The following is a 24,679-nucleotide window of genomic DNA, read 5'->3' as shown; positions in this document are numbered from 1 at the left end:
CTCCCTGGGCCACCGGGGAGCGGGGGAGGGAGCCATGCAAATCATCCCCCCCCAGCCCCGGGCAACTCAAGCACGGCGCCGGGAGATGGCAAATGGAGGCACGGACCGCCCACGTTCAAGGGGGCTATGGCTCGCGGCATGCCACCTCCCCTTTAACGGGCGCCCCGCTAGCACACGGACGCCATGTTTAGCCCCCGTGAAGCTATCCCTGTCACCGCCCGGCACGCCTTCAGTCCCGGCGTTCCCGGAATTTTTTTTTGCTCCGGGGCAGAAACCGCCCGATGCATACCGTGATGACGTCGCTGTCAAATAGAGACATCATTATTATTCACAGGGAGAAAGATTGCAAAGTGTTGCAGTGCGGAGGGACCTGGGGGCACTTGTGCATGAAACACAAACTGTTAGTATGCAGGTACAGCAAGTGATCAGGAAGGCCAATGGAATCTTGGCCTTTATTGCAAAGGGGGCAGAGTATAAAAGCAGAGAAGTCCTGCTACAGCTGTACAGGGTATTGGTGAGGCCACAGCTGGAGTACTGCGTGCAGTTTTGGTCTCCGTATTTAAGGAGGGATATACTTGCATTGGAGGCTGTTCAGAGAAGGCTCACTCGGTTGATTCCGGAGATGAGGGAGTTGTCTTATGAGGAAAGGGTTGAGCAAGTTGGGCCTGTACATATCGGAGTTCAGAAGAATGAGAGGTGAGCTTATCGAAATGTACAAGATTCTGAAGGGGCTGGACAGGGTGGATATGGAGACCAAAACTGCACGCAGTACTCCAGGTGTGGCCTCACCAATACCCTGTATAACTGTAGCAAGACTTCCCTGCTTTTATACTCCATCCGCCTTTGCAATAAAGGCCAAGATACCATTGGCCTTCCTGCTCACTTGCTGTACCTGCATACTATCCTTTTGTGTTTCAATGCACAAGTACCCCCAGGTCCCGCTGTACTGCGGCACTTTGCAATCTTTCTCCCTGTGAATAATAATGATGTCTCTATTTGACAACGACGTCATCACGGTATGCATCGGGCGGTTTCTGCCCCGGAGCAAAAGAAAATTCCTCGTGGGGGAATCTAGAACGAGGGGACACATGGTCCCAGAATAAGGGGCCGCCCGTTTAAGACGGAGATGAATCTGGTGAACCTGTGGAATTCTCTGGCCCAGAGAGCTGTGGGGTCTGGGGTCATCGAATATATTCAAGGTGGAGACCGGCAGATTTTTGAACGATGAGAGAGTGAAGGGTTATGGGGAGCGGGCGGGGAAGTGGAGCTGAGTCCATGATCGGATCAGCCACGATCTCATTGAATGGCGGAGCAGGCTCAAGGGGCCGAATGGCCGACTCCTGTTTCTTGCGGTTTTTTTGCGCCTGTGCTTCGAGGATCTGACTCGGGTTCACTCCCTCTGGAAGGTAGTCCGAACATAGAAGCAGCTCCCTCGGCCGAGACGTCCCTTCGGTTTAAATTTCGCTCATTCAGTGTGCGGCATCTGCTTGAAACGCACCCCTGTGAGGTTCACATTGTGGACAACAAGGGCAGTTTGTGCGCTGTAAATTAATGTAGTACTGTGCTCAATAACAGGGCTGTGAATTGGGCCTTTATTCACCGAGACAATGGCTCTGTCTATGTCGCTTGGAGTCAGGCCTGTTTGACTCAGAAAGCCACAGAGTGCAGCTGTAGCGATGTTCACCCCCACACCAAGACCCCATCTCTCCGCCCCACACACCCCCCCCCTCCCCACTCTGATGGCACGCTGCACTGTTGTTGAGGCCAATTCACTAAATATATTCAAAAAGGAGTTAGATGAGGTCCTTACTGCTAGGGGGATCAAGGGGTATGGCGAGAAAGCAGGAATGGGGTACTGAAGTTGAATGTTCAGCCATGAACTCATTGAATGGCGGTGCAGGCTAGAAGGGCCGAATGGCCTACTCCTGCACCTATTTTCTATGTTTCTATGTTTCTAAGCTCCACCAGAGCTGTGTGATCTCAGTCTCCTGGAGTTCGTATCGGGGCAGCTCGACCGTAACCCAGACGTAGATGCTGGGCGGTGGGGGGGGGGGGTGAGGGGGCGAGAAAGACAGAGAATTCTCGTGACCATCCAGGAACAACCTCGTAATCCTTGTTACAAGCCAGTCCATCATCGCCCCGCTTTTAAAAATTCTCGTGCTCGTGTTCAACTCCCTCCTGGCCACCTCTCCCTCCCTATCTCCGTCACCGACAAACCCCGCCCCCCCCCCCCACCGAGGTCTCTGCCCTCCTCCAATTCTGCCCGCTTGCCCATCCCCCGATTTCCATCGCTCCACCATCGGTGGCCGTACCTTCAGCTGCCCGGGCCCCCAAGCTCTGGAACTCCCTCCCCAAACCTCCCCGCCTCTCTCTCCTCCTCCTGATTTCAGAAAGTTGCCTTAATCTTGTTAGAGGGATAGTACTGAGGGAGCGGCGCACTGTCGGAGGGTCGGTACTGAGGGAGAGCCGCACTGTTACAGGGGCGGGACTGAGGGAGCGCCGCACTATCGGAGGGGCAGTACTGAGGGAGTGCCGCACTGTCGGAGGGGCAGTACTGAGGGAGCGCCGCACTGTCGGAGGGGCAGTACTGAGGGAGTGCCGCACTGTCTGAGGGGCAGTACTGTGGGAGCACCGCACTGTCGGAGTTGTCGTCTTTCGGATGAGACATTAAACCGAGGCCCCATCTGCCCTCTTGGGTGGATGTAAAAGATCCCGGGGCCACTATTGGAAGAAGAGCAGGGGGAGTTCTCCCCGGTGTCCTGGGGCCAATATTTATCCCTCAACCAACATCACTAAAACAGATGATCCGGGTCATTATCACATTGCTGTGTGTGGGAGCTTGCTGTGCACAAATTGTCTGCCGTGTTTCCCACATTACAAACGTGACCGCACTCCGAATGTATTTCATTGACAGTAAAGCACTTTGGGACTCCCAATGGTCATGAAAGACGCTATATAAATGCAATATTTTAATTATACAGCGCCTTTAATGGAGAAGGTGCTTCACAGGAGCGTAAATGACACAAAATTTGACACCAAGCCACATAAGGGGATATTATGACAGGTTGTCAAAGAGGTATGTTTAACACAAGAACATAAGAAATAGGAGCAGGAGTCGGCCATTCGGCCCCTCGAGCCTGCTCCGCCATTCAATAAGATCACGGCTGATCTTCGACCTCAACTCCACTTTCCTGCCCGATCCCTCGATTCCCTTAATATTCAAAAATCTATCGATCTCAGCCTTGAATATACTCAACGACTGAGCCTCCACAGCCCTCTGGGGTAGAGAATTGCAAAGATTCACCTCCCTCTGAGTGAAGAAATTCCTCCTCATCTCAGTCCTAAATGGCCTTCCCCTTACCCTGAGACTGTGTGACGCCTGGTTCTAGACTCCCCAGCCCGGGGGAAACACCCTCCCTGCATCTACCCTGTCAAGCCACCTCAGAATCTGGTATGTTTCAATGAGATCACCTCTCATTCTTCTAAACTCCAGAGAATATCAGCCCAGTCTACTCAATCTCTCCTCATGGGACAATCCCTCCATCCCAGGAATCAGTCTGGTGAACCTTCGCTGCACTCCCTCAATGGCAAGTATATCCTTCCTTATGTAAGGAGACCCAAACTGTGCACAGTACTCCAGGTGTGGTCTCACCAGGGCCCGATATAACCGCAGTAAGATGTCTTTACTCTTATACTCAAATCCTCTTGCAATAAAGGCCGACAGACCATTTGCTTCTTAATTGCTTAATTTCTTAATTGCTTGTCCATGTGGTTGGCTGTGGTTAACTGCCCCTCTGCAGTTGAACCAAACAGTTACGATAAAGTCAAGGCTGTACCTTCACCAAAAGGACTGCAGCGGTTCAAGAAGGCGGCTCACCAAATGAACTGGTCAGGTGGGCAGGACAGCGGCAAATAGAATTCAATCTGGAGAAGTGTGAGGTAATGCATTTGGGGAGGTCTAACAAGGCAAGGGAATACACATTAAATGGTACGACACTGAGTGTAGAGGAACAAAGGGAGCTTGGAGTGCAGGTCCACAGATCCCTGAAGGTAGCAGGCCAGGTGGATAAGAACATAAGAAATAGGAGCAGGAGTAGGCCATACGGCCCCTCGAGCCTGCTCCGCCATTTAATAAGATCACGGCTGATCTGATCATGGACTCAGCTCCACTTCCCTGCCCGCACTTTTATCCCCTTATCATTTAAGAAACTGTCTATCTCTGTCTTAAATTTATTCAATGTCCCGGCTTCCACAGCTCTCTGAGGCAGCGAATTCCACAGATTTACAACCCTCTGAGAGAAGAAATTCCTCCTCATCTCAGTTTTAAATGGGTGGCCCCTTATTCTAAGATCATGCCCTCTAGTTCTAGTCACCCCCATCAGTGGAAACATCCTCTCTGCATCCACCTTGTCAAACCCCCTCATAATCTTATACGTTTCGATAAGATCACCTCTCATTCTTCTGAATTCCAATGAGTAGAGGCCCAACCTACTCAACCTTTCCTCATAAGTCAACCCCCTCATCCCCGGAATCAACCTTGTGAACCTTCTCTGAACTGCCTCCAAAGCAAGTATATCCTTTCATAAATATGGAAACCAAAACTGCACGCAGTATTTCAGGTGTGGCCTCACTAATACCTTATATAGCTGTAGCAAGACTTCCCTGCTTTTATACTTCATCCCCATTGCAATAAAGGCCAAGATTCCATTGGCCTTCCTGATCACTTGCTGTACCTGCATACTAACTTTTTGTGTTTCATGCACAAGTAACCCTAGGTCTCGCTGCACCGGGATAAGGTGGTTAAGAAGGCATACGGAATACTTGCCTTTATTAGTCGAGGCATGGAATACAAGAGCAGGGAGGTTATGCTTGAACTGTATAAAGCACTGGTTAGGGCACAGCTGGAGTACTGCATGCAGTTCTGGTCACCACATTACAGGAACGATGTGATTGCACTGGAGAGGGTGCAGAGGAGATTTACCAGGATGTTGCCTGGACTGGAGAATTTTAGCGATGAGAAAAGATTGGATAGGCTGGGGTTGTTTTCTTTGAAACAGAGGAGGCTAAGAGGAGACCTGATTGAGGTGTATAAAATGATGAGGAGCCTGGATAGAGTGGATAGGTCGGACCTGTTTCCCTTGGCAGAGGGGTCAACAACCAGGTAGATTGAAAGTAATTGGGGGGAGGTTTAGACAGGATTTGAGGGGAAATTTCTTAACCCAGAGGGTGGTGGGGGTCTGGGGTGGAACTCGCTGCCTGAAAGGGTGGTAGAGGCAGAAACCCTCACCACATTTGGATGTGCACCTGAAGTTCCGTAACCTACAGGGCTACGGACCGAGAGCGGGAAAGTGGGATTAGGCTGGGTGGCTCTTTGTCGGCCGGCGTGGACACGATGGGCCAAAATGGCCTCCTTCCGTGCTGTAAATTTCTGTGCTTGTATGATATCGAGTTGCAATTTCAACACTCACTCCCTCCACCACCAGCACACCGTGGCTGCAGTGTGCACCGTCTACAAGATGCACCGCGGCAACTCGCCAAGACTTCTTCGGCAGCACCTCCCAAACCCACGACCTCTACCCGCTAGAAGGACAAGGGCAGCAGGCGCATGGGAACACCACCACCTCCACATTCCCCTCCCAGTCACACACCATCCCGACTTGGTTACTGCACAAGATAAAAGTTCACGGGGTTGGGGGTAATATATTAGCATAGATAGAGGATTGGCGAACTAACAGAAAACAGAGAGTCGGGATAAATGGGTCATTCTCGGGTCGGCAATCAGTAACTAGTGGGCTCACTTAGCCTGTCTATGTCCTTTTGCAGATTTTGTGTGTCCTCCTCACACATTGCTTTTCCTCCCATCTTTGTATCATCAGCAAACTTGGCTACGTTACACTCGGTCCCTTCTTCCAAGTCGTTAATATAGATTGTAAATAGTTGGGGTCCCAGCACTGATCCCTGCGGCACTCCACTAGTTACTGATTGCCAACCTGAGAACGAACCATTTATCCCGACTCTCTGTTCTCTGTTAGTTAGCCAATCCTCTATCCATGCTAATATATTACCCCACCCCCGCACTCCATGAACTTTTATCTTGTGCAGTAACCTTTCATGTGGCATCTTGTCAAATGCCTTCTGGAAGTCCAAATACACCACATCTTCTACCTCAACACTTTCCCACCCGATCCCCATATCCCTCGATTCCCTTAATAAGCAGGGTAGATAAGGGGGAACCAGTGGATGTGGTGTATTTGGATTTCCAGAAGGCATTCGACAAGGTGCCACATAAAAGGTTACTGCACAAGATAAAAGCTCACAGGGTTGGGGGTAATATATTAGCATGGATAGAGGATTGGCTAACTAACAGAAAACAGAGAGTCGGGATAAATGGGTCATTTTCCGGTTGGCAAACAGTAACCAGTGGGGTGCCACAGGGATCAGTGCTGGGGCCTCAACTATTTACAATCTATATAAATGACTTGGGTGAAGGGACTGAGTGTAATGTAGCCAAGTTTGCTGATGATACAAAGATGGGTGGGAAAGCAAATTGTGAGGAGGACACAAAAAAATCTGCAAAGGGATATAGACAGGCTAAGTGAATGGGTAAACATTTGGCAGATGGAGTATAATGTGGGAAAATGGCAGAAATAATAGAAAAGCAAATTATAATTTAAATGGAGAAAGATTGCAAAGTGCTGCAGTACAGCGGGACCTGGGGGTCCTTGTGCATGAAACACAAAAAGTTAGTATGCAGGTACAGCAAGTGATCAGGAAGGCCAATGGAATCTTGGCCTTTATTGCAAAGGGGGATGGAGTATAAAAGCAGGGAAGTCCTGCTACAACTGTACAGGGTATTGGTGAGGCCACACCTGGAGTACTGCATGCAGTTTTGGTCTCCGTATTTAAGGAAGGATACACTTGCTTTGGAGGCAGCTCAAAGAAGGTTCACTCGGTTGATTCCAGAGATGAGGGGGTTGTCTTATGTGGATTGTTTGAGGAGGTTGGGCCTCTACTCATTGCAGTTCAGAAGAATGAGAGGTAATCTTATCAAAACGTATAAGATAATGAGGGGGCTCGACAAGGTGGATGCAGAGAGGATGTTTCCACTGATGGGGGAGACTAGAACTAGGGGGCATGGTCTTAGAATAAGGGGCCGCCCATTTAAAACTGAGATGAGGAGGAATTTCTTCTCTCCGAGGGTTGTAAATCTGTGGAATTCGCTGCCCCAGAGAGCTGTGGGAGCACCGCGCTGTCGGAGGGGCAGTACTGAGGAAGCGCCGCACTGTCGGAGGGGTAGTACTGAGGGAGCGCCGCACTGTCGGAGGGGCAATACTGAGGGAGCACCGCGCTGTTGGAGGGGCGGTACTGAGGGAGCCCCGCGCTGTCGGAGGAGCAGTACTGAGGGAGCATCGCGCTGTCGGAGGGGCGGTACTGAGGGAGCACCGCGCTGTCGGAGGGGCAGTACTGAGGGAGCACCGCACTGTCGGAGGAGCAGTACTAAGGGAGCCCCGCGCTGTCGGAGGGGCGGTACTGAGGGAGCACCGCGCTGTCGGAGGGGCAGTACTGAGGGAGCGCCGCACTGTAAGAGGGGCAGTACTGAGGGAGTGCCGCACTGTCGGAGGGGCAGTACTGAGGGAGCATCGCACTGTCGGAGGGGCAGTACTGAGGGAGTGCCACACTGCCAGAGGGGCAGTACTGAGGGAGCAACGCGCTGTCGGAGGGGCGGTACTGAGGGAGCACCGCACTGTCGGAGGGGCAGTACTGACGGAGCACCGCACTGTCAGAGGGGCAGTACTGAGGGAGCGCCGCACTGTCGGAGGGGCAGTACTGAGGGAGCGTCGCACTGTCGGAGGGGCAGTACTGAGGGAGCATCGCAGTGTCGGAGGGGCAGTAGAGGCAGCGCCGCACTGTCAGAGGGGCAGTAATAAGGAAGCATCGCACTGTCGGAGGGGCGGTACTGAGGGAGCACCGCGCTGTTGGAGGGGCAGTACTGAGGGAGCACCGCACTGTCGGAGGGGCAGTACTGAGGGAGCCTCGCGCTGTCGGAGGGGCGGTACTGAGGGAGCACCGCGCTGTCGGAGGGGCAGTACCGAGGGAGCGCCGCACTGTCGGAGGGGCAGTACTGAGGGAGCGTCGCACTGTCGGAGGGGCAGTACTGAGGGAGCGTCGCACTGTCGGAGGGGCAGTAGAGGGAGCGCCGCACTGTCAGAGGGGCAGTACTGAGGGAGCACCGCACTGTCGGAGGGGCAGTACTGAGGGAGCGTCGCACTGTCGGAGGGGCAGTACTGAGGGAGTGCCGCACTGTCATAGGGGCAGTACTGAGGGAACGCCGCACTGTCGGAGGGGCAGTACTGAGGGAGCGCCGCACTGTCGGAGGGTCGGTACTGAGGGAGCGCCGTACTGTCGGAGGGTCGGTACTGAGGGAGCGCCACACTGTCGGAGGGTCGGTACTGAGGGAGCGCCACACTGTCGGAGGGGCGGTACTGAGGGAGCGCCGCACTGTCGGAGGGGTAGGACTGAGGGAGCGCAGCACTATCAGAGGTGCTGTCTTTTAGATGAGACATTAAACCGAGGCCACGTCTGCCCTCTCAAGCGGACGTAAAAGATTCCACAGAACTATTTCGAAGAAGAGCAGGGGGAGTTCTCCCCGGTGTCCTGGGGCCAATATTTATCCCTCGGCCAACATCAGTAAAACAGATGTTCTGAGTCATTATCACATTGCTGTGTGTGGGAGCTTGCTGTGCGTAAATTGGCTGCTGTGTTTCCCACAATACAACAGTGACCACACTCCGAAAAGTACTTCATTGGCTGTAAAGCGCTTTGGGATGTCCGGTGGTCGTGAAAGGCACTATATAAATGCAAGTCTTACTTGCTTTAAAATTAAAGTTACATCTCCTTGTTCTGGACTCCCCCAACAGAGGAAATAATTTTTCTCTTTCGACCCTATCAACCCTTCAAGCAAATTAAACGCTTCAATTGGTTGACCTCTTAATCTTCTATAATCGAGGAAATCAAGCCACATCTGTGCAAACTGCCCACACAATTTAACCCTTTGAGCCCCTGTATAAGTATGTGTTTAATTCCCATACGAGGTGAAGGTGGTAGTATTGTACACTGGAATCATAAGAACATAAGAAATAGGAGCAGGAGTAGGCCATTCGGCCCCTCGAGCCTGCTCCGCCATTCAATACGATCGTGGCTGATCCGATCATGGACTCAGCTCCACTTCCCTGCCCGCCCCCTTATCCCCGTATCGGTTAAGAAACCGTCTATCTCTGTGTTAAATTTATTCAATGTCCCAGCTTCCACAGCTCTCTGAGGCAGCAAATTCCACAGATTTACAACCCTCTGAGAGAAGAAATTCCTCCTCATCTCAGTTTTAAATGGGTGGCCCCTTATTCTAAGATCATGCCCCCGCGTTCTAGTCTCCCCCATCAGTGGAAACATCCTCTCTGCATCCACCTTGTCAAGCCCCCTCATAATCTTACACGTTTCCATAAGATCACCTCTCATTCTTCTGAATTCCAATGAGTAGAGGCCCAACCTACTCAACCTTTCCTCATAAGTCAACTCCCTCATCTCCGGAATCAACCGAGTGAACCTTCTCTGAACTGCCTCCAAAGCAAGTATATCCTTTCGTAAATATGGAAACCAAAACTGCACGCAGTATTCCAGGTGTGGCCTCACCAATACCCTGTATAACTGTAGCAAGACCTCCCTGCTTTTATACTCCATCCCCTTTGCAATAAAGGCCAAGATACCATTGGCCTTCCTGATCACTTGCTGTACCTGCATACTAACCTTTTGTGTTTCATGCACAAGTACCCCCGGGTCCTGCTGTCGAGCCCCCTCATAATCTTATACGTTTCGATAAGATCACCTCTGAATTCTTCTGAATCCCAATGAGTAGAGGCCCAACCTGCTCAACCTTTCCTCATAAGTCAAGCCCCCTCATCTCCGGAATCGACTGAGTGAACCTTCTCTGAACTGCCTCCAAAGCTCCACCCTGGGTTGCAAGTATATTTCCCCAATGGTATCTTGGCCTGGAACTGTGTGTGTTGAGTACAACTTGACCAAAAGATGTTGTGCAGCGTTTCCATTGTGACCAGTCAGGAAAGACTTTTGGTCTTCTGTCGCGGCACACAAGGAGCTTGGGACGTCCCGCCCTGTTTCCCAGCCAATGAACGCACTTTTTATCTTGAAGTGTGGCCACCAGTGCAATGTAGCGACATGCGGCTGCCACTTTGGCGCACAGGAAGATCCCACAAGCTCCAACGGGAAGGTTGTAAAGCGCGTTCTCTTCCACGGTGTCCACCAGTACGCTCGCGGCCTTCTGCGAGAGGTGGGCGCCCGAGGGACTGGAGTGCATCATCACCCCCCGCACCCGCCCGGCAACCAAATGTTAATTTGAACCACAATATTTAAAGTTTAATTTGTTTAAGTTAGTCAGGGGGGCCACTTGTATAATTTGTGTTTTTGGTGCTCTCAGGAAAAAAAACCCAAAAAACCAAGGGGACACTTTGGAGTGTGACCCTTTAAGCAGGGGTCACTGGTTTATAGATACAACGAAAATAGCTGTAAATTCCGCTGGGGGTGTGCAGCGAAGGTTCACCAGACTGATTCCCGGGATGTACAGGGCCTTGGTGAGGCCACACCTGGAATATTGTGTTCAGTTTTGGTCTCCTAATCATAGAAACATAGAAACATAGAAAATAGGTGCAGGAGTAGGCCATTCGGCCCTTCTAGCCTGCACCGCCATTCAATGAGTTCATGGCTGAACATGCAACTTCAGTACCCCATTCCTGCTTTCTCACCATACCCCTTGATTCCCCTAGTAGTAAGGACTTCATCCAACTCCTTTTTGAATATATTTAGTGAATTGGCCTCAACAACTTTCTGTGGTAGAGAATTCCACAGGTTCACCACTCTCTGGGTGAAGAAATTCCTCCTCATCTCGGTCCTAAATGGCTTCCCCCTTATCCTTAGACTGTGTCCCCTGGTTCTGGACTTCCCCAACATTGGGAACATTCTTCCTGCATCTAACCTGTCTAACCCCGTCAGAATTTTAAACGTTTCTATGAGGTCCCCTCTCATTCTTCTGAACTCCAGTGAATACAAGCCCAGTTGATCCAGTCTTTCTTGATAGGTCAGTCCCGCCATCCCGGGAATCAGTCTGGTGAACCTTCGCTGCACTCCCTCAATAGCAAGAATGTCCTTCCTCAGGTTAGGAGACCAAAACTGTACACAATACTCCAGGTGTGGCCTCACCAAGGCCCTGTACAATTGTAGCAACACCTCCCTGCCCCTGTACTCAAATCCCCTCGCTATGAAGGCCAACATGCCATTTGCTTTCTTAACCGCCTGCTGTACCTGCATGCCAACCTTCAATGACTGATGTACCATGACACCCAGGTCTCTTTGCACCTCCCCTTTTCCTAATCTGTCACCATTCAGATAATAGTCTGTCTCTCTGTTTTTACCACCAAAGTGGATAACCTCACATTTATCCACATTATACTTCATCTGCCATGCATGTGCCCACTCACCTAACCTATCCAAGTCGCTCTGCAGCCTCATAGCATCCTCCTCAAAGCTCACACTGCCACCCAACTTAGTGTCATCCGCAAATTTGGAGATACTACATTTAATCCCCTCGTCTAAATCATTAATGTACAGTGTAAACAGCTGGGGCCCCAGCACAGAACCTTGCGGTACCCCACTAGTCACTGCCTGCCATTCTGAAAAGTCCCCATTTACTCCTACTCTTTGCTTCCTGTCTGACAACCAGTTCTCAATTCATGTCAGCACACTACCCCCAATCCCATGTGCTTTAACTTTGCACATTAATCTCTTGTGTGGGACCTTGTCGAAAGCCTTCTGAAAGTCCAAATATACCATATCAACTGGTTCTCCCTTGTCCACTCTACTGGAAACATCCTCAAAAAATTCCAGAAGATTTGTCAAGCATGATTTCCCTTTCACAAATCCATGCTGACTTGGACCTATCATATTACCTCTTTCCAAATGCGCTGCTATGACATTCTTAATAATTGATTCCATCATTTTACCCACTACCGATGTCAGGCAGACCGGTCTATAATTCCCTGTTTTCTCTCTCCCTCCTTTTTTTAAAAGTGGGGTTACATTGGCTACCCTCCACTCCATAGGAACTGATCCAGAGTCAATGGAATGTTGGAAAATGACTGTCAATGCATCCACTATTTTCAAGGCCACCTCCTTAAGTACTCTGGGATGCAGTCCATCAGGCCCTGGGGATTTATCGGCCTTCAATCCCATCAATTTCCCCAACACAGTTTCCCGACTAATAAAGATTTCCCTCAGTTCCTCCTCCTTACTAGACCCCCCGACCCCTTTTATATCCGGAAGGTTGTTTGTGTCCTCCTCAGTGAATACCGAACCAAAGTACTTGTTCAATTGGTCCGCCATTTCTTTGTTCCCCGTTATGACTTCCCCTGATTCTGACTGCAGGGGACCTACGTTTGTCTTTACTAACCTTTTTCTCTTTACATATCTATAGAAACTTTTGCAATCCGTCTTAATGTTCCCTGCAAGCTTCTTCTCGTACTCCATTTTCCCTGCCCTAATCAAACCCTTTGTTCTCCTCTGCTGAGTTCTAAATTTCTCCCAGTCCCTGGGTTCGCTGCTATTTCTGGCCAATTTGTATGCCACTTCCTTGGCTTTAATGCTATCCCTGATTTCCCTTGATAGCCACGGTTGAGCCACCTTCCCTTTTTTATTTTTACGCCAGACAGGAATGTACAATTGTTGTAGTTCATCCATGCGGTCTCTAAATGTCTGCCATTGCCCATCCACAGTCAACCCCTTCATTATCATTCGCCAATCTATCCTAGCCAATTCACGCCTCATACCTTCAAAGTTACCCTTCTTTAAGTTCTGGACCATGGTCTCTGAATTAACTGTTTCATTCTCCATCCTAATGCAGAATTCCACCATATTATGGTCACTCTTCCCCAAGGGGCCTCGCACAACGAGATTGCTAATTAATCCTCTCTCATTACACAACACCCAGTCTAAGATGGCCTCCCCCCTAGTTGGTTCCTCGACATATTGGTCTAAAAAACCATCCCTTATGCACTCCAGGAAATCCTCCTCCACCGTATTGCTTCCAGTTTGGTTAACCCAATCTATGTGCATATTAAAGTCACCCATTATAACTGCTGCACCTTTATTGCACGCACCCCTAATTTCATGTTTGATGCCCTCCCCAACATCACTACTACTGTTTGGAGGTCTGTACACAACTCCCACTAACGTTTTTTGCCCTTTGGTATCCTGCAGCTCTACCTATATAGATTCCACATCATCCAAGCTAATGTCCTTCCGAACTATTGCCTTAATTTGCTCCTTAACCAGCAATGCTACCCCACCTCCTTTTCCTTTTATTCTATCTTTCCTGAATGTTGAATACCCCTGGATGTTGAGTTCCCAGCCCTGATCATAGTGGAGCCACGTCTCCGTAATCCCAATCACATCATATTTGTTAACATCTATTTGCACATCTGTCCTCTATCTGAGGAAGGACGTTCTTGCTATTGAGGGAGTGCAGTGAAGGTTCACCAGACTGATTCCCGGGATGTACAGGGCCTTGGTGAGGCCACCCCTGGAATATTGTGTTCAGTTTTGGTCTCCTAATCTGAGGAAGGACGTTCTTGCTATTGAGGGGGTGCAGCGAAGGTTCACCAGACTGTTTCTCGGAATGGCTGGACTGACATATGAGGAGAGACTGGATCAACTGGGCCTATATTCACTGGAGTTTAGAAGAATGAGAGGGGATCTCATAGAAACATATAAAATTCTGACGGGATTAGACAGGTTAGATTCAGGAAGAATGTTCCCGATGTTGGGGAAGTCCAGAACCAGGGGTCACAGTCTAAGGATAAGGGGTAAGCCATTTAGGACCGAGATGAGGAGAAACTTCTTCACCCAGAGAGTTGTGAACCTGTGGAATTCTCTACCACAGAGAGTTGTTGAGGCCAGTTCGTTGGATATATTCAAGAGGGAGTTAGATGTGGCCCTTAGATACGGCTAAAGGGATCAAGGGGTATGGAGAGAAAGCAGGAAAGGGGTACTGAGGTGAATGATCAGCCATGATCATATTGAATGGTGGTGCAGGCTCGAAGGGCCGAATGGCCTGTTCTGCACCTATTTTCTATGTTTCTATGTGATCTAAAATGCACGTTCGTCCCTCTGACAGTTAAACTGAACACAAATCCTGAGATAATTGGCCCCTTTAGCAACAGTTATCATCGATTTCAACAATAAATTCCGCTTCTCTGTGTCTGATAACGGATGCATTCGAAGTGGGCATGAGGTTGTAAAGAGAATAAAATGTTTTTTATTGCAACGCTAATAAAGACAAGAATCAAAGATTGATCAAAACTACCGGCAGAGGAAAGTCACACTGGGAGTTCGGGGACATTGGAGTGAATGGTCACCGTGCACAGGTTGTGACTGAGGGCGCGGCGAGTGGGCGCTGTATTTCTCAAGGCCCCAACTCTTCCGATCCGGACCGGGAGGATATTGGCAAACCCTTCCCGCTCTCACGATGCGGTCTAATCCACAGCGAATGCCAGGTGCGCGTACATAGTCTGTGAAGGAACAACACGAGAAAACCGTTACCTTCCTGCTCAACTATATTGAAAAGAAATAGACGTGCATTTCTATAGCGCCCTTCACCACCACCGGTCGTCCCAAAGCGCCTTACAGCCAATGAAGTACTTTTTGAAGTGCAGTCACTGTTGTATTGTGGGAAACGCGGCAGCTCAATTTGCGCACAGCAAGCTCCCACACACAGCAATGTGATAATGACCCGGATCATCTGTTTTTAGTGATGTTGGTTGAGGGATAAATATTGGCCCCAGGACACCAGGGAGAACTCCCCCTGCTCTTCTTCCAATAGTGGCCCCGGGATCTTTTACAACCGAGAGGGCAGATGGTGCCTCGGTTTAACGTCTCAGCCGAAAGACGGTCCCTCCGACAGTGCGGTGTTCCCTCAGTACTGCTCCTCCGACAGTGCGGCGCTCCCTCAGTACTGCCTCTCCTCCAGCCCTACACCCCTCCCTATCTCTGCAACCTCCTCCAGCCTCTACATCCCTCCCTAACTCTGTAACCTCCTCCAGCCCCTACATCCCTCCCTATCTCTGTGACCTCCTTTAGCCCCTACACCCCTCCCTATCTCTGTAACCCCCTCCAACCCCTACACCCCTCCCTATCTCTGTAACCCCCTCCAACCCCTACACCCCTCCCTATCTCTGTAACCTGCTCCAGCCCCTACACCCCTCTCTATCTCTGTAATCTCCTCCAGCCCATACACCCCTCCTTATCTCTGTACTCTCCTCCAGCACCTACATCCCTCCCTATCTCCTACTGCTCCTCCAATTCTGCCCTCTTGACCATCCCTGATTATAATCGCTCCACCATCGGTGGCCGTGCCTTCAGCTGCCTGGGCCCCAAGCTCTGGAACTCCCTCCCTAAACCTCTCCGCCCCTCTCTCCTCCTTAAAACCTCCCTCCTCGGCCAAGCCTTTGCTCACCTGTCGTAATCTCTCCTCGTGGGGTTCGACCTTTAATTTTTGTCTGACTAATGCTCCTGTGAAGCGCCTTAGGACATCAAAGGCGCTATTTAAATGCAAGACATCACTGTTGCAAAGAGATTTAGATAGGTTAAGCGAATGGGCTAAGGTTTGGCAGATGGAATACAATGTCGGAAAGTGTGAGGTCATCCACCTTGGGAAGAAAAACAGTAAAAGGGAATATTATTTGAATGGGGAGAAATTACAACATGCTGCGGTGCAGAGGGACCTGGGGGTCCTTGTGCATGAATCCCAAAAAGTTAGTTTGCAGGTGCAGTAGGTAATCAGGAAGGCGAATGGAATGTTGGCCTTCATTGCGAGAGGGATGGAGTACAAAAGCAGGGAGGTCCTTCTGCAACTGTATAGGGTATTGGTGAGGCCGCACCTGTAGTACTGCGTGCAGTTTTGGTCACCTTACTTAAGGAAGGATATACTGGCTTTGGAGGGGGTACAGAGACGATTCACTAGGCTGATTCCGGAGATGAGGGGGTTACCTTATGATGATAGATTGAGTAGACTGGGTCTTTACTCGTTGGAGTTCAGAAGGATGAGGGGTGATCTTCTAGAAACATTTAAAATAATGAAAGGGATAGACAAGATAGAGGCAGAGAGTTTGTTTCCACTGGTCGGGGAGACTAGAACTAGGGGGCACAGCCTCAAAATACGGGGGAGCCAATTTAAAACCGAGTTGAGAAGGAATTTCTTCTCCCAGAGGGTTGTGAATCTGTGGAATTCTCTGCCCAAGGAAGCAGTTGAGGCTAGCTCATTGAATGCATTCAAGTCACAGATAGATAGATTTTTAACCAATAAGGGAATTAAGGGTTACGGGAGCGGGCGGGTAAGTGGAGCTGAGTCCACGGCCAGATCAGCCATGGTCTTGTTGAATGGCGGAGCAGGCTTGAGGGGCTAGATGGCCTACTCCTGTTCCTAATTCTTATGTTCTTATGTTCTTATGCAATTCATTGCAGGTGAATAGCTTTGGGTTGTTTCTGAGAGAGGCACAAGTGTATTAATGTGAATGTCTCATTGAAGTTACTGACAACGGACATGTCCATGGACACCAATGAAACACTTGACACCAGTATAGAATCTTACAGCACAGAAGGAGGCTAGTTGGCCCTTCGAGCTTGTGTCGGCTCTTTGAAAGCATGATCCAATTAGTCCCGCCCCCCGCTCTTTAATGAAAATAACATCTCCCATCTTTGTGGCACCTACCTCCTCTTCTGCTTTCTTTATTCTTGAAGCGGTACCTCGGTCAGTCGTGGCTGCACTCTCTAGGTTTAAGAAGATGACTGGCGTTAATGTCCAGGCCGGCACGCCAAAGGGAGAGGTTCAGCTAAAGGCGAAATTGAGGGTTTGGCTCAGACGGGCAGTACCTGGTTGGCGAGTCTTGCCACGCCGTGCCACCGCGACACCGATCAACCCCATCACAAGAGGAGCCATCGCCAGGCTGGCATAAAGCGCGAAGCGGCAGGTCGAGCTGTGAAGGGGCTCTGAACGGCAGAAAGACAACTCTTGTGAAATGAGCGAAACACAAAATAATTCAGTCAAATTCTGAAACCTCGTCCGCTGAGGGTTTGAAGCTGGTTTTTGGCCCGAATCATCAAAGACATGGTGACGAACTATGAACTGTCTCAACGTAAGTGGCTGTGATCTCTGTGCTCTTCCAATCCTGGCCTCTTGAGCATTCCCCCCGATTTCTATCGCTCCACCATTGGTGGCCGTGCCTTCAGCTGCCTGGGGCCCCAAGCTCTGGAACTCTCTCCCTAAACCTCTCCGCCTCTCCTCCTTCTGTAAAACCTCCCTCTTTGACCAAGCTTTTGGTCAACTGTTCTAATATCTCCTTATATAAATTCAAGTACCCCGTAAGCCAGTTTAACCAGCTCGCCAACCTGCCCTTCCCACATTTACAGGTTTGTGTATATGGTCTCTCTCTGTCTCGCTGTTTTCCAAACTCATGTCATTTATAAAATACTACTTTTCCATACTAGTGCTCCCAATATACAACAACTTATATTTATATAGCGCCTGTAACGTAGTAAATCGCAAGTGAAGAACGTTCTCCCCATCTTAGTCTTAAATGGCCAACCCCTTACCCTGAGACTGTGTGACCCCTGGTTCTAGACTCCCCAGCCCCGGGGGGAAACACCCTCCCTGCATCCACCCTGTCAATCCCCCTCAGAGTCTTGTACGTTTCAATGAGATCACCTCTCCTTCTTCGAAACTCCATAAGAACATAAGAAATAGGAGCAGGAGTCGGCCATTCGGCCCCTCGAGCCTGCTCCGCCATTCAATACGATCATGGCTGATCCGATCATGGACTCAGCTCCACTTCCCTGCCCGCTCCCCATAACCCCTTAGTTACTTATCAGTTAAGAAACTGTCTATTTCTATCGTAAATTTACTCAATGTCCCGGCTTCCACAGCTCTCTGAGGCAGCGAATTCCACAGATTTACAACCCTCAGAGAAGAAATTCCTCCTCATCTCAGTTTTAAATGGGCGGCCCCTTATTCTGAGATTATGCCCTCTAGTTCTAGACTCCCCCATCAGTGGAAACATCCTCTCTGCATCCACCTTGTCAAGCCCCCTCATAATCTTATACGAAACTCCAGAGAACATAGGCCCATTCTACACAATCTCTCGTGCAAAAAAAACCCTCACATCCCAGCAATACTATAATGAACATTATTATCACTAACTCTTTGGCAAACCGCCAGTAGCTCCAGTTACCTCCCGGAGACGCGACGCTTTCACTCAGGAGATCCCCGGTGGCGTTGATCGGAACGGTGCAAGTGCAGACGGCGCCGCTGCGCCAGGTTTCGGCCGAAACGCTCAGGACGCTTCTGGCGGTATAGCTCCCGTCCGGCTCCAGCGTCCCGGGCTCGCTCCGTCCCTCGGCGGCCCGTCCCGCAACCAGCCAGCGGATGGGGGAGGAGTCGGGAGCAGCGCCCCGCACCAGACACATCAAGGGCACCCTCTCCAGCCGGGGAATCTCAGCCGGCGGCGGCGTTAAGAGGAAGAGGACCGGGGGGCCCGCTAGATGGAAGGGAAATTGGAATTAACCAGGCGCACAAGGCAGGTTTGAATTGGTGTCTCGACGCACAATTGGATGGGCGTGTGGGATTACCTGTGATCACCAGCGTGGTGCCAGTCCCGAATATCAGGGTCCGATTCCCGGCGTTTGGAGCAGCGCAGTAATACCGCCCAGAATCGTTCCTCTGGACGTTGTCAATGACCAGCGAATAATTCCCCGATTGCTTGCATACCTCGCCGGAAAATCTTCCCCCGGGCGTCACGAACCGTCCGGTTTTGTAAACGAGCCGCATGCCCTCTCGGGGCCAGTGTGTGTACCAGTAAACGATGCCCGGGGCCAGCCTCCCGGACTGGCATTGCAGTTTGACCAGGCTCCCGACATCGGCCGTTAGCAGCGCCGGAAATTGGCTCAAGACCGCCTGAGACACGACAGCTGAGACAAGGTTGCGGGGGGGGGGGGGGGGGGGACACAAAAATTAAAAAAACACAATATTAACAACAGGTTATAGGCCCCCGAGTCACCCTGGATACCGACACATCTCAAATTCCCCTCCACTGGCGCGTCGGGAGCGCGTGTGGGACATTCCGCCGCGCTGCGCACCGTTAAATTGCGCCTCTCCGCCCGCAATTCCCACAGGCGCACAGTCCGAGTCCGTTCGCTGTGAAATCCGCTCCAATCATTGGCGAGCACCATGGCGACTGGCTGCAGTTAAGATTGCAAAAGCCTTCTCCCAAACCGATTATGCTTCCCCCTGGTCTAACCCGGCTCTCCAATCCATCTCTCCAGGGGTTGGGGACCGGGGGGCGCTTGATTATGTTAAAATGGGGCGATAGCTTTCTCACTAATTCCACTAGACAGGCCCCCCTCTCCCAACGGCAGACCCTCGCCTTCAAATACCGGAGTTCACTGACATCTTTATCTCAGTTAGGGGGCAGTTCAGTGTCACATTCGCTTCCACTCACCCATCACAATGTTCGGCTCCAAAGTCGCGCGATCGGTATTGAGCGAAGCCCGCACACCTTTATACTTTGCCCAATATCTAAGCTGCTTCTTAAAAAAATTATAGTTAAACGCAAACTTGTGTATCATCGAACGATGCAACACAGGAGGCCATTCGGCCCATCAAACCTGTGTTGTGCCGGCTCTGTGACAGAGCGACTCAATCATTCCCACTCCGCCCCTGCTCTTTCCCCACAGCCCGGCATATTGCCTCCTTTCCAAATATTTATCCAATTCCCCCGTTTGAAAGTCACTTTTTCATCTGCTCCCAGTGCCCCTTTCAGGCAGCGCGTTCCCGAGCACAAGCTCCCAGGGCTTGAAATCACGTCCTGAACTCCCCCTCTGGTTCTGTTACCGATTATCTCAAACATGTGTCCTCTGCTTACCCACCCTCCTCCCACTGGAAACAATCTCTCCTTCTTTACTCGATCGGAAACCTTCTCCTTATTAATTCTATCCAAAACCCGTCTCCTTATTAATTCTATCCAAAACCCTTCTCATTATTAATTCTATCCAAAACCCTTCTCCTTATTAAATCTATCCAAAACCCTTCTCCTTATTAAATCTATCCAAAACCCTTCTCCTTATTAATTCTTTCCAAAATCCTTCTCCTTATTAATTCTATCCAAAACCCTTCTCATTATTAATTCTATCCAAAACCGTTCTCATTATTAATTCTCTCCAAAACCCTTCTCCTTATTAATTCTTTCCAAAACCCTTCTCCTTATTAATTCTAACCAAAACCGTTCTCATTATTAATTCTATCCAAAACACCTTCTCCTTATTAATTCTCTCCAAAACCCTTCTCATTATTAATTCTATCCAAAACCCTTCTCATTATTAAATCTATCCAAAACCCTTCTCCTTATTAATTCTCTCCAAAACCCTTCTCCTTATTAATTCTATCCAAAACCGTTCTCATTATTAATTCTATCCAAAACACCTTCTCATTATTAATTCTATCCAAAACCCTTCTCCTTATTAATTCTCTCCAAATCCCTTCTCCTTATTAATGCTTTCCAAAACCCTCCTCCTTATTAACTCTCTCCAAAACCTTCCCCTCATTAATTCTCTCCAAAACCCTTCTCCTTATTAATTCTCTCCAAAACCTTCTCCTGATTAATTCTATCCAAAACCCTTCTCCTTATTAATTCTCTCCAAAACCCTTCTCCTTATTAATTCTATCCAAAACCCTTCTCCTTATTAATTCTATCCAAAACCCTTCTCATTATTAAATCTATTCAAAACCCTTCTCCTTATTAATTCTCTCCAAAACCCTTCTCCTTATTAATTCTCTCCAAAACCCTTCTCCTTATTAATTCTATCCAAAACCCTTCTCATTATTAAATCTATCCAAAACCCTTCTCCTTATTAATTGTATCCAAAACCCTTCTCCTTATTAATTCTATCCAAAACCTTTCTCATTATTAAATCTATCCAAACTCGTCTCCTTATTAATTCTATCCAAAACCCTTCTCCTTATTAATTGTATCCAAAACCCTTCTCCTTATTAATTGTATCCAAAACCCTTCTCCTTATTAATTCTCTCCAAAACCCTTCTCCTTATTAATTCTATCCAAAACCTTTCTCATTATTAAATCTATCCAAACTCTTCTCATTATTAATTCTATCCAAAACCCTTCTCATTATTAATTCTATCCAAAACCCTTCTCATTATTAAATCTATTCAAAACCCTTCTCCTTATTAATTCTCTCCAAAACCCTTCTCGTTATTAATTCTCTCCAAAACCCTGCTCCTTATTAATTCTCTCCAAAACCCTTCTCCTTATTAATTCTATCCAAAACCTTTCTCATTATTAAATCTATCCAAACTCTTCTCCTTATTAATTCTCTCCAAAACCCTTCTCCTTATTAATTCTATCCAAAACCCTTCTCATTATTAAATCTATCCAAAACCCTTCTCCTGATTAATTGTATCCAAAACCCTTCTCCTTATTAATTCTCTCCAAAACCCTTCTCCTCATTAATTCTATCCAAAACCCTTCTCCTTATTAATTCCCTCCAAAACCCTTCTCCTTTTTAATTCTCTCCAAAACCCTTCTCCTTATTAATTCTATCCAAAACCCTTCTCCTTATTAATTCCCTCCAAAACCCTTCTCCTTTTTAATTCTCTCCAAAACCCTTCTCCTTATTAATTCCCTCCAAAACCCTTCTCCTTTTTAATTCTCTCCAAAACCCTTCTCCTCATTAATTCTATCCAAAACCCTTCTCCTTATTAATTCCCTCCAAAACCCTTCACCTTATTAATTCTCTCCAAAACCCTTTTCCTTATTAATTCGCTCCAAAACCCTTCCCTTGGTTGACTCTCTCCTAACCCCTTCCCCACTCTGGCAAAACATCGAAGGCTATCTCACCTTGGAAGAGATGGAACAGCACACAGAGGCCACAGAAGCTCATTATCACTGCCCCAGGAGGGTTGAACTCTGATGCTGGGACTGGCAGCTCAGGGAGGAATGCTTGTCAGCAGGTCGGTGCGAGGCTGGTGTGAAATGCCGAGCCAATTGTGGTAAGCACGCACTGTGTTTATTAATAAATGTACGATTTGGGCTGCAAAATAGTGCCAAGGCAGAAAGCTCTGTGTGGGTTTCCTGTTTTTACAGGTAAAGAGATAAAACACACACACACCATCTGTGTTACAGAAGGCACCTCGTCTCTACGCATGTTAGTTTGACCACACTTGGAGCACTGCGCACGGTTCTGGTCTCCATCTTTCAAAAGAATATAGAGGCACTGGAGCGGGTGTAAACAAGATTCAGAAAGATGACACCAGAATTGAGAGAGGTTATACTGATCAGGAAAGGCTCAACAGACTGGGGCACTTTTCTCTCGAAAATTAGAGAGAATGTACATCACAGAAACAGATCATTCAGCCCCACCGCTCCGTGCCGGGGTTTATGCTCCACACCAGCCCCTCCCACCACTCTCCATCTCACCCCATCCCCATATCCTTCTATTCCTTTCTCCCTCATGTGTTGATCCAGCCTCCCCTTAAATGCATCGATACTATTCGCCTCAGATTCTGCCGGGATTGGACCGGGTAGATGCAGGAAGAATGTTCCCGATGTTGGGGAAGTCCAGAACCAGGGGTCACACTCTCAGGATAAGGGGTAAGCCATCTAGGACCGAGATGAGGAGAAACATCTTCACTCAGAGAATTGTGAACCTGTGGAAGTCTCTCCTGCAGAGAGTTGTTGAGGCCAGTTCGTTGGATATATTCAAAAGGGAGTTAGATGTGGTCCTTACGGCTGAAGGGATCAAGGGGGTATGGAGAGAAAGCAGGAATGGGGTACTGAAGTTGCATGATCAGCCATGATCATATTGAATGGTGGTGCAGGTTCAAAGGGCCGAATGGCCTGTTCCTGCACCTATTTTCTATGATTCTATGTTTCAACCCCTCCCTTTGGCAGCGAGTTCCACATTCTCCCCATTTTCTGGGTGATGAAGTTTCTCCTGAATTCCCCATTGGATTTATGGGTGACTGTCGTATAGTGATGGCCCCCTAGATCTAGGCTCTCCCACAAGTGGAAACATCTCTATTGTGAGACGGTAGTGGATAGGATCCATACAGCCTTCTCTATAACGGGGTGGGGGGTGAGCACATATTTGAGGTATGGAGAAGTCAGATGTAATGTAGACGTGTTAAGAATGTAAAAACACACAAGATAAGGCCCGAGGACTGTGCAAGAAACAGACCCGAGAACTAGAATTGGCTCCTCTTAGAAAAAGGAGGATCGGAAACAATATTGAGAATAAATAACTAACTTTACTGTGTGCATTTCTGTTCGAACTAGGTGTAATCGGTAAACAGGGACCGACAAGTTCTAGAGACTGGGGCCTGTCTATAACCCACACTTCTTAATTTAGGGAATTTATATAGTGCCTTTCACGACATCAGGACGTCCCAACGCGCTTTACAGCCAGTTTAGTGATTTTCTTTTGGTAAGCGTGAGTTTGTGGGAGCTTGCTGTGCGGAAATTGGCCGCGTGTCCCGACATTGCACCAGTGACCACACTTGAAAATGTTGCTCCGTTGGCTGTAAAGCAGATCCGGAAATCCCGAGGTGGTGTGTGACTTGTGGTAGCAATGGAATGCTATCAAATATCTTTGGTAAATTTTATCCAACTCACGCGTAGTTCCGGTTAGTTCAAATAGAGAAATCTACCGGGGTTGGAGTAATCCCAGTATACAGTACCTCATTTGAGACTTAAACAGATACATTATGCAGGGGCTAGAAAGAAGAAAACCATTGCAGTTATAGAGCGCCTTTCATGACCACTGGATGTCTCAAACTGCGCTTTACAGCAATGAAGTACTTTTGGAGTATAGTTACTGTTGTAATGTGAGAAACGCGGCAGCAGAATTTGCGCACAGCAAGCTCCCACACACAGCAATGTGATAATGACCCAGATCATCTGCTTTGTAGATTGAGGGATAAATATTGGCCAAGAACCAGAGATAACTCCCCTACTCTTCTTCGAAATAGTGCCATGGGATCTTTTACATCCACTTGAGAGGGCAGACAGGGCCTCGGTTTAAATGTCTCATCTGAAAGACAGCACCTCCGACAGTGCGGCGCTCCCTCAGTATCGTCCCTATGACAATGCGGCACTCCCTCAGTACGGACCCTCCGACAGTGCGGCGCGCCCTCAGCACTGCCCCTCCGACAGTGCGGCGCTCCCTCAGCACCGCCCCTCCGACAGTGCGGCGCTCCCTCAGCACCGCCCCTCCGACAGTGCGGCGCTCCCTCAGCACCGCCCCTCCGACAGTGCGGCGCTCCCTCAGCACTGCACTGGGAGTGCCATCCTGGATTTATATGCTCAAGTTCCTGGAGTGGGACTTGAACCGATGACCTTCTGACTCTGAGACGAGTGTGCTACCCACAACCACAGCTGACACTATGGGAAAGAGTTCAATTGTGAGGACCGTTTGCATGGACGAGGCTTGAATTCTCTTGAATATAGAAGATCAAGGAATGATCTATTTGAAGTATTTAAGATGATTGAAGGAGTTG

At 49.0% G+C, this 24,679-nt stretch overlaps 1 long non-coding RNA gene and 1 gene segment (V, D, J or C); both read right to left on the bottom strand.

Annotated features, from left to right (window-relative positions):
- Nucleotides 1-14,457: 14,457 nt before the first annotated feature.
- Nucleotides 14,458-18,408, bottom strand: LOC139240245 (uncharacterized). Its single transcript, XR_011588696.1, has 4 exons — nucleotides 18,345-18,408; nucleotides 16,990-17,106; nucleotides 16,829-16,887; nucleotides 14,458-14,630 (listed from the first exon to the last, which is right to left on the bottom strand). It is a non-coding gene; the product is annotated as an uncharacterized lncRNA (long non-coding RNA).
- Nucleotides 18,409-18,446: 38 nt separating this feature from the next.
- LOC139240096 (Ig kappa chain V-VI region NQ2-6.1-like) lies at nucleotides 18,447-22,147 on the bottom strand. The segment is given in 4 exon segments: nucleotides 18,447-18,454; nucleotides 18,501-18,650; nucleotides 18,742-19,080; nucleotides 22,023-22,147. Coding segments are annotated over 4 exon segments (540 nt in total).
- Between the last annotated feature and the right edge of the window lie 2,532 nt (nucleotides 22,148-24,679).

Source organism: Pristiophorus japonicus, chromosome 30 (genome assembly GCF_044704955.1).
Source record: "Pristiophorus japonicus isolate sPriJap1 chromosome 30, sPriJap1.hap1, whole genome shotgun sequence".
Lineage (NCBI taxonomy): Eukaryota > Metazoa > Chordata > Chondrichthyes > Pristiophoridae > Pristiophorus > Pristiophorus japonicus.
This window is presented reverse-complemented; position numbering and strand designations above follow the sequence as displayed.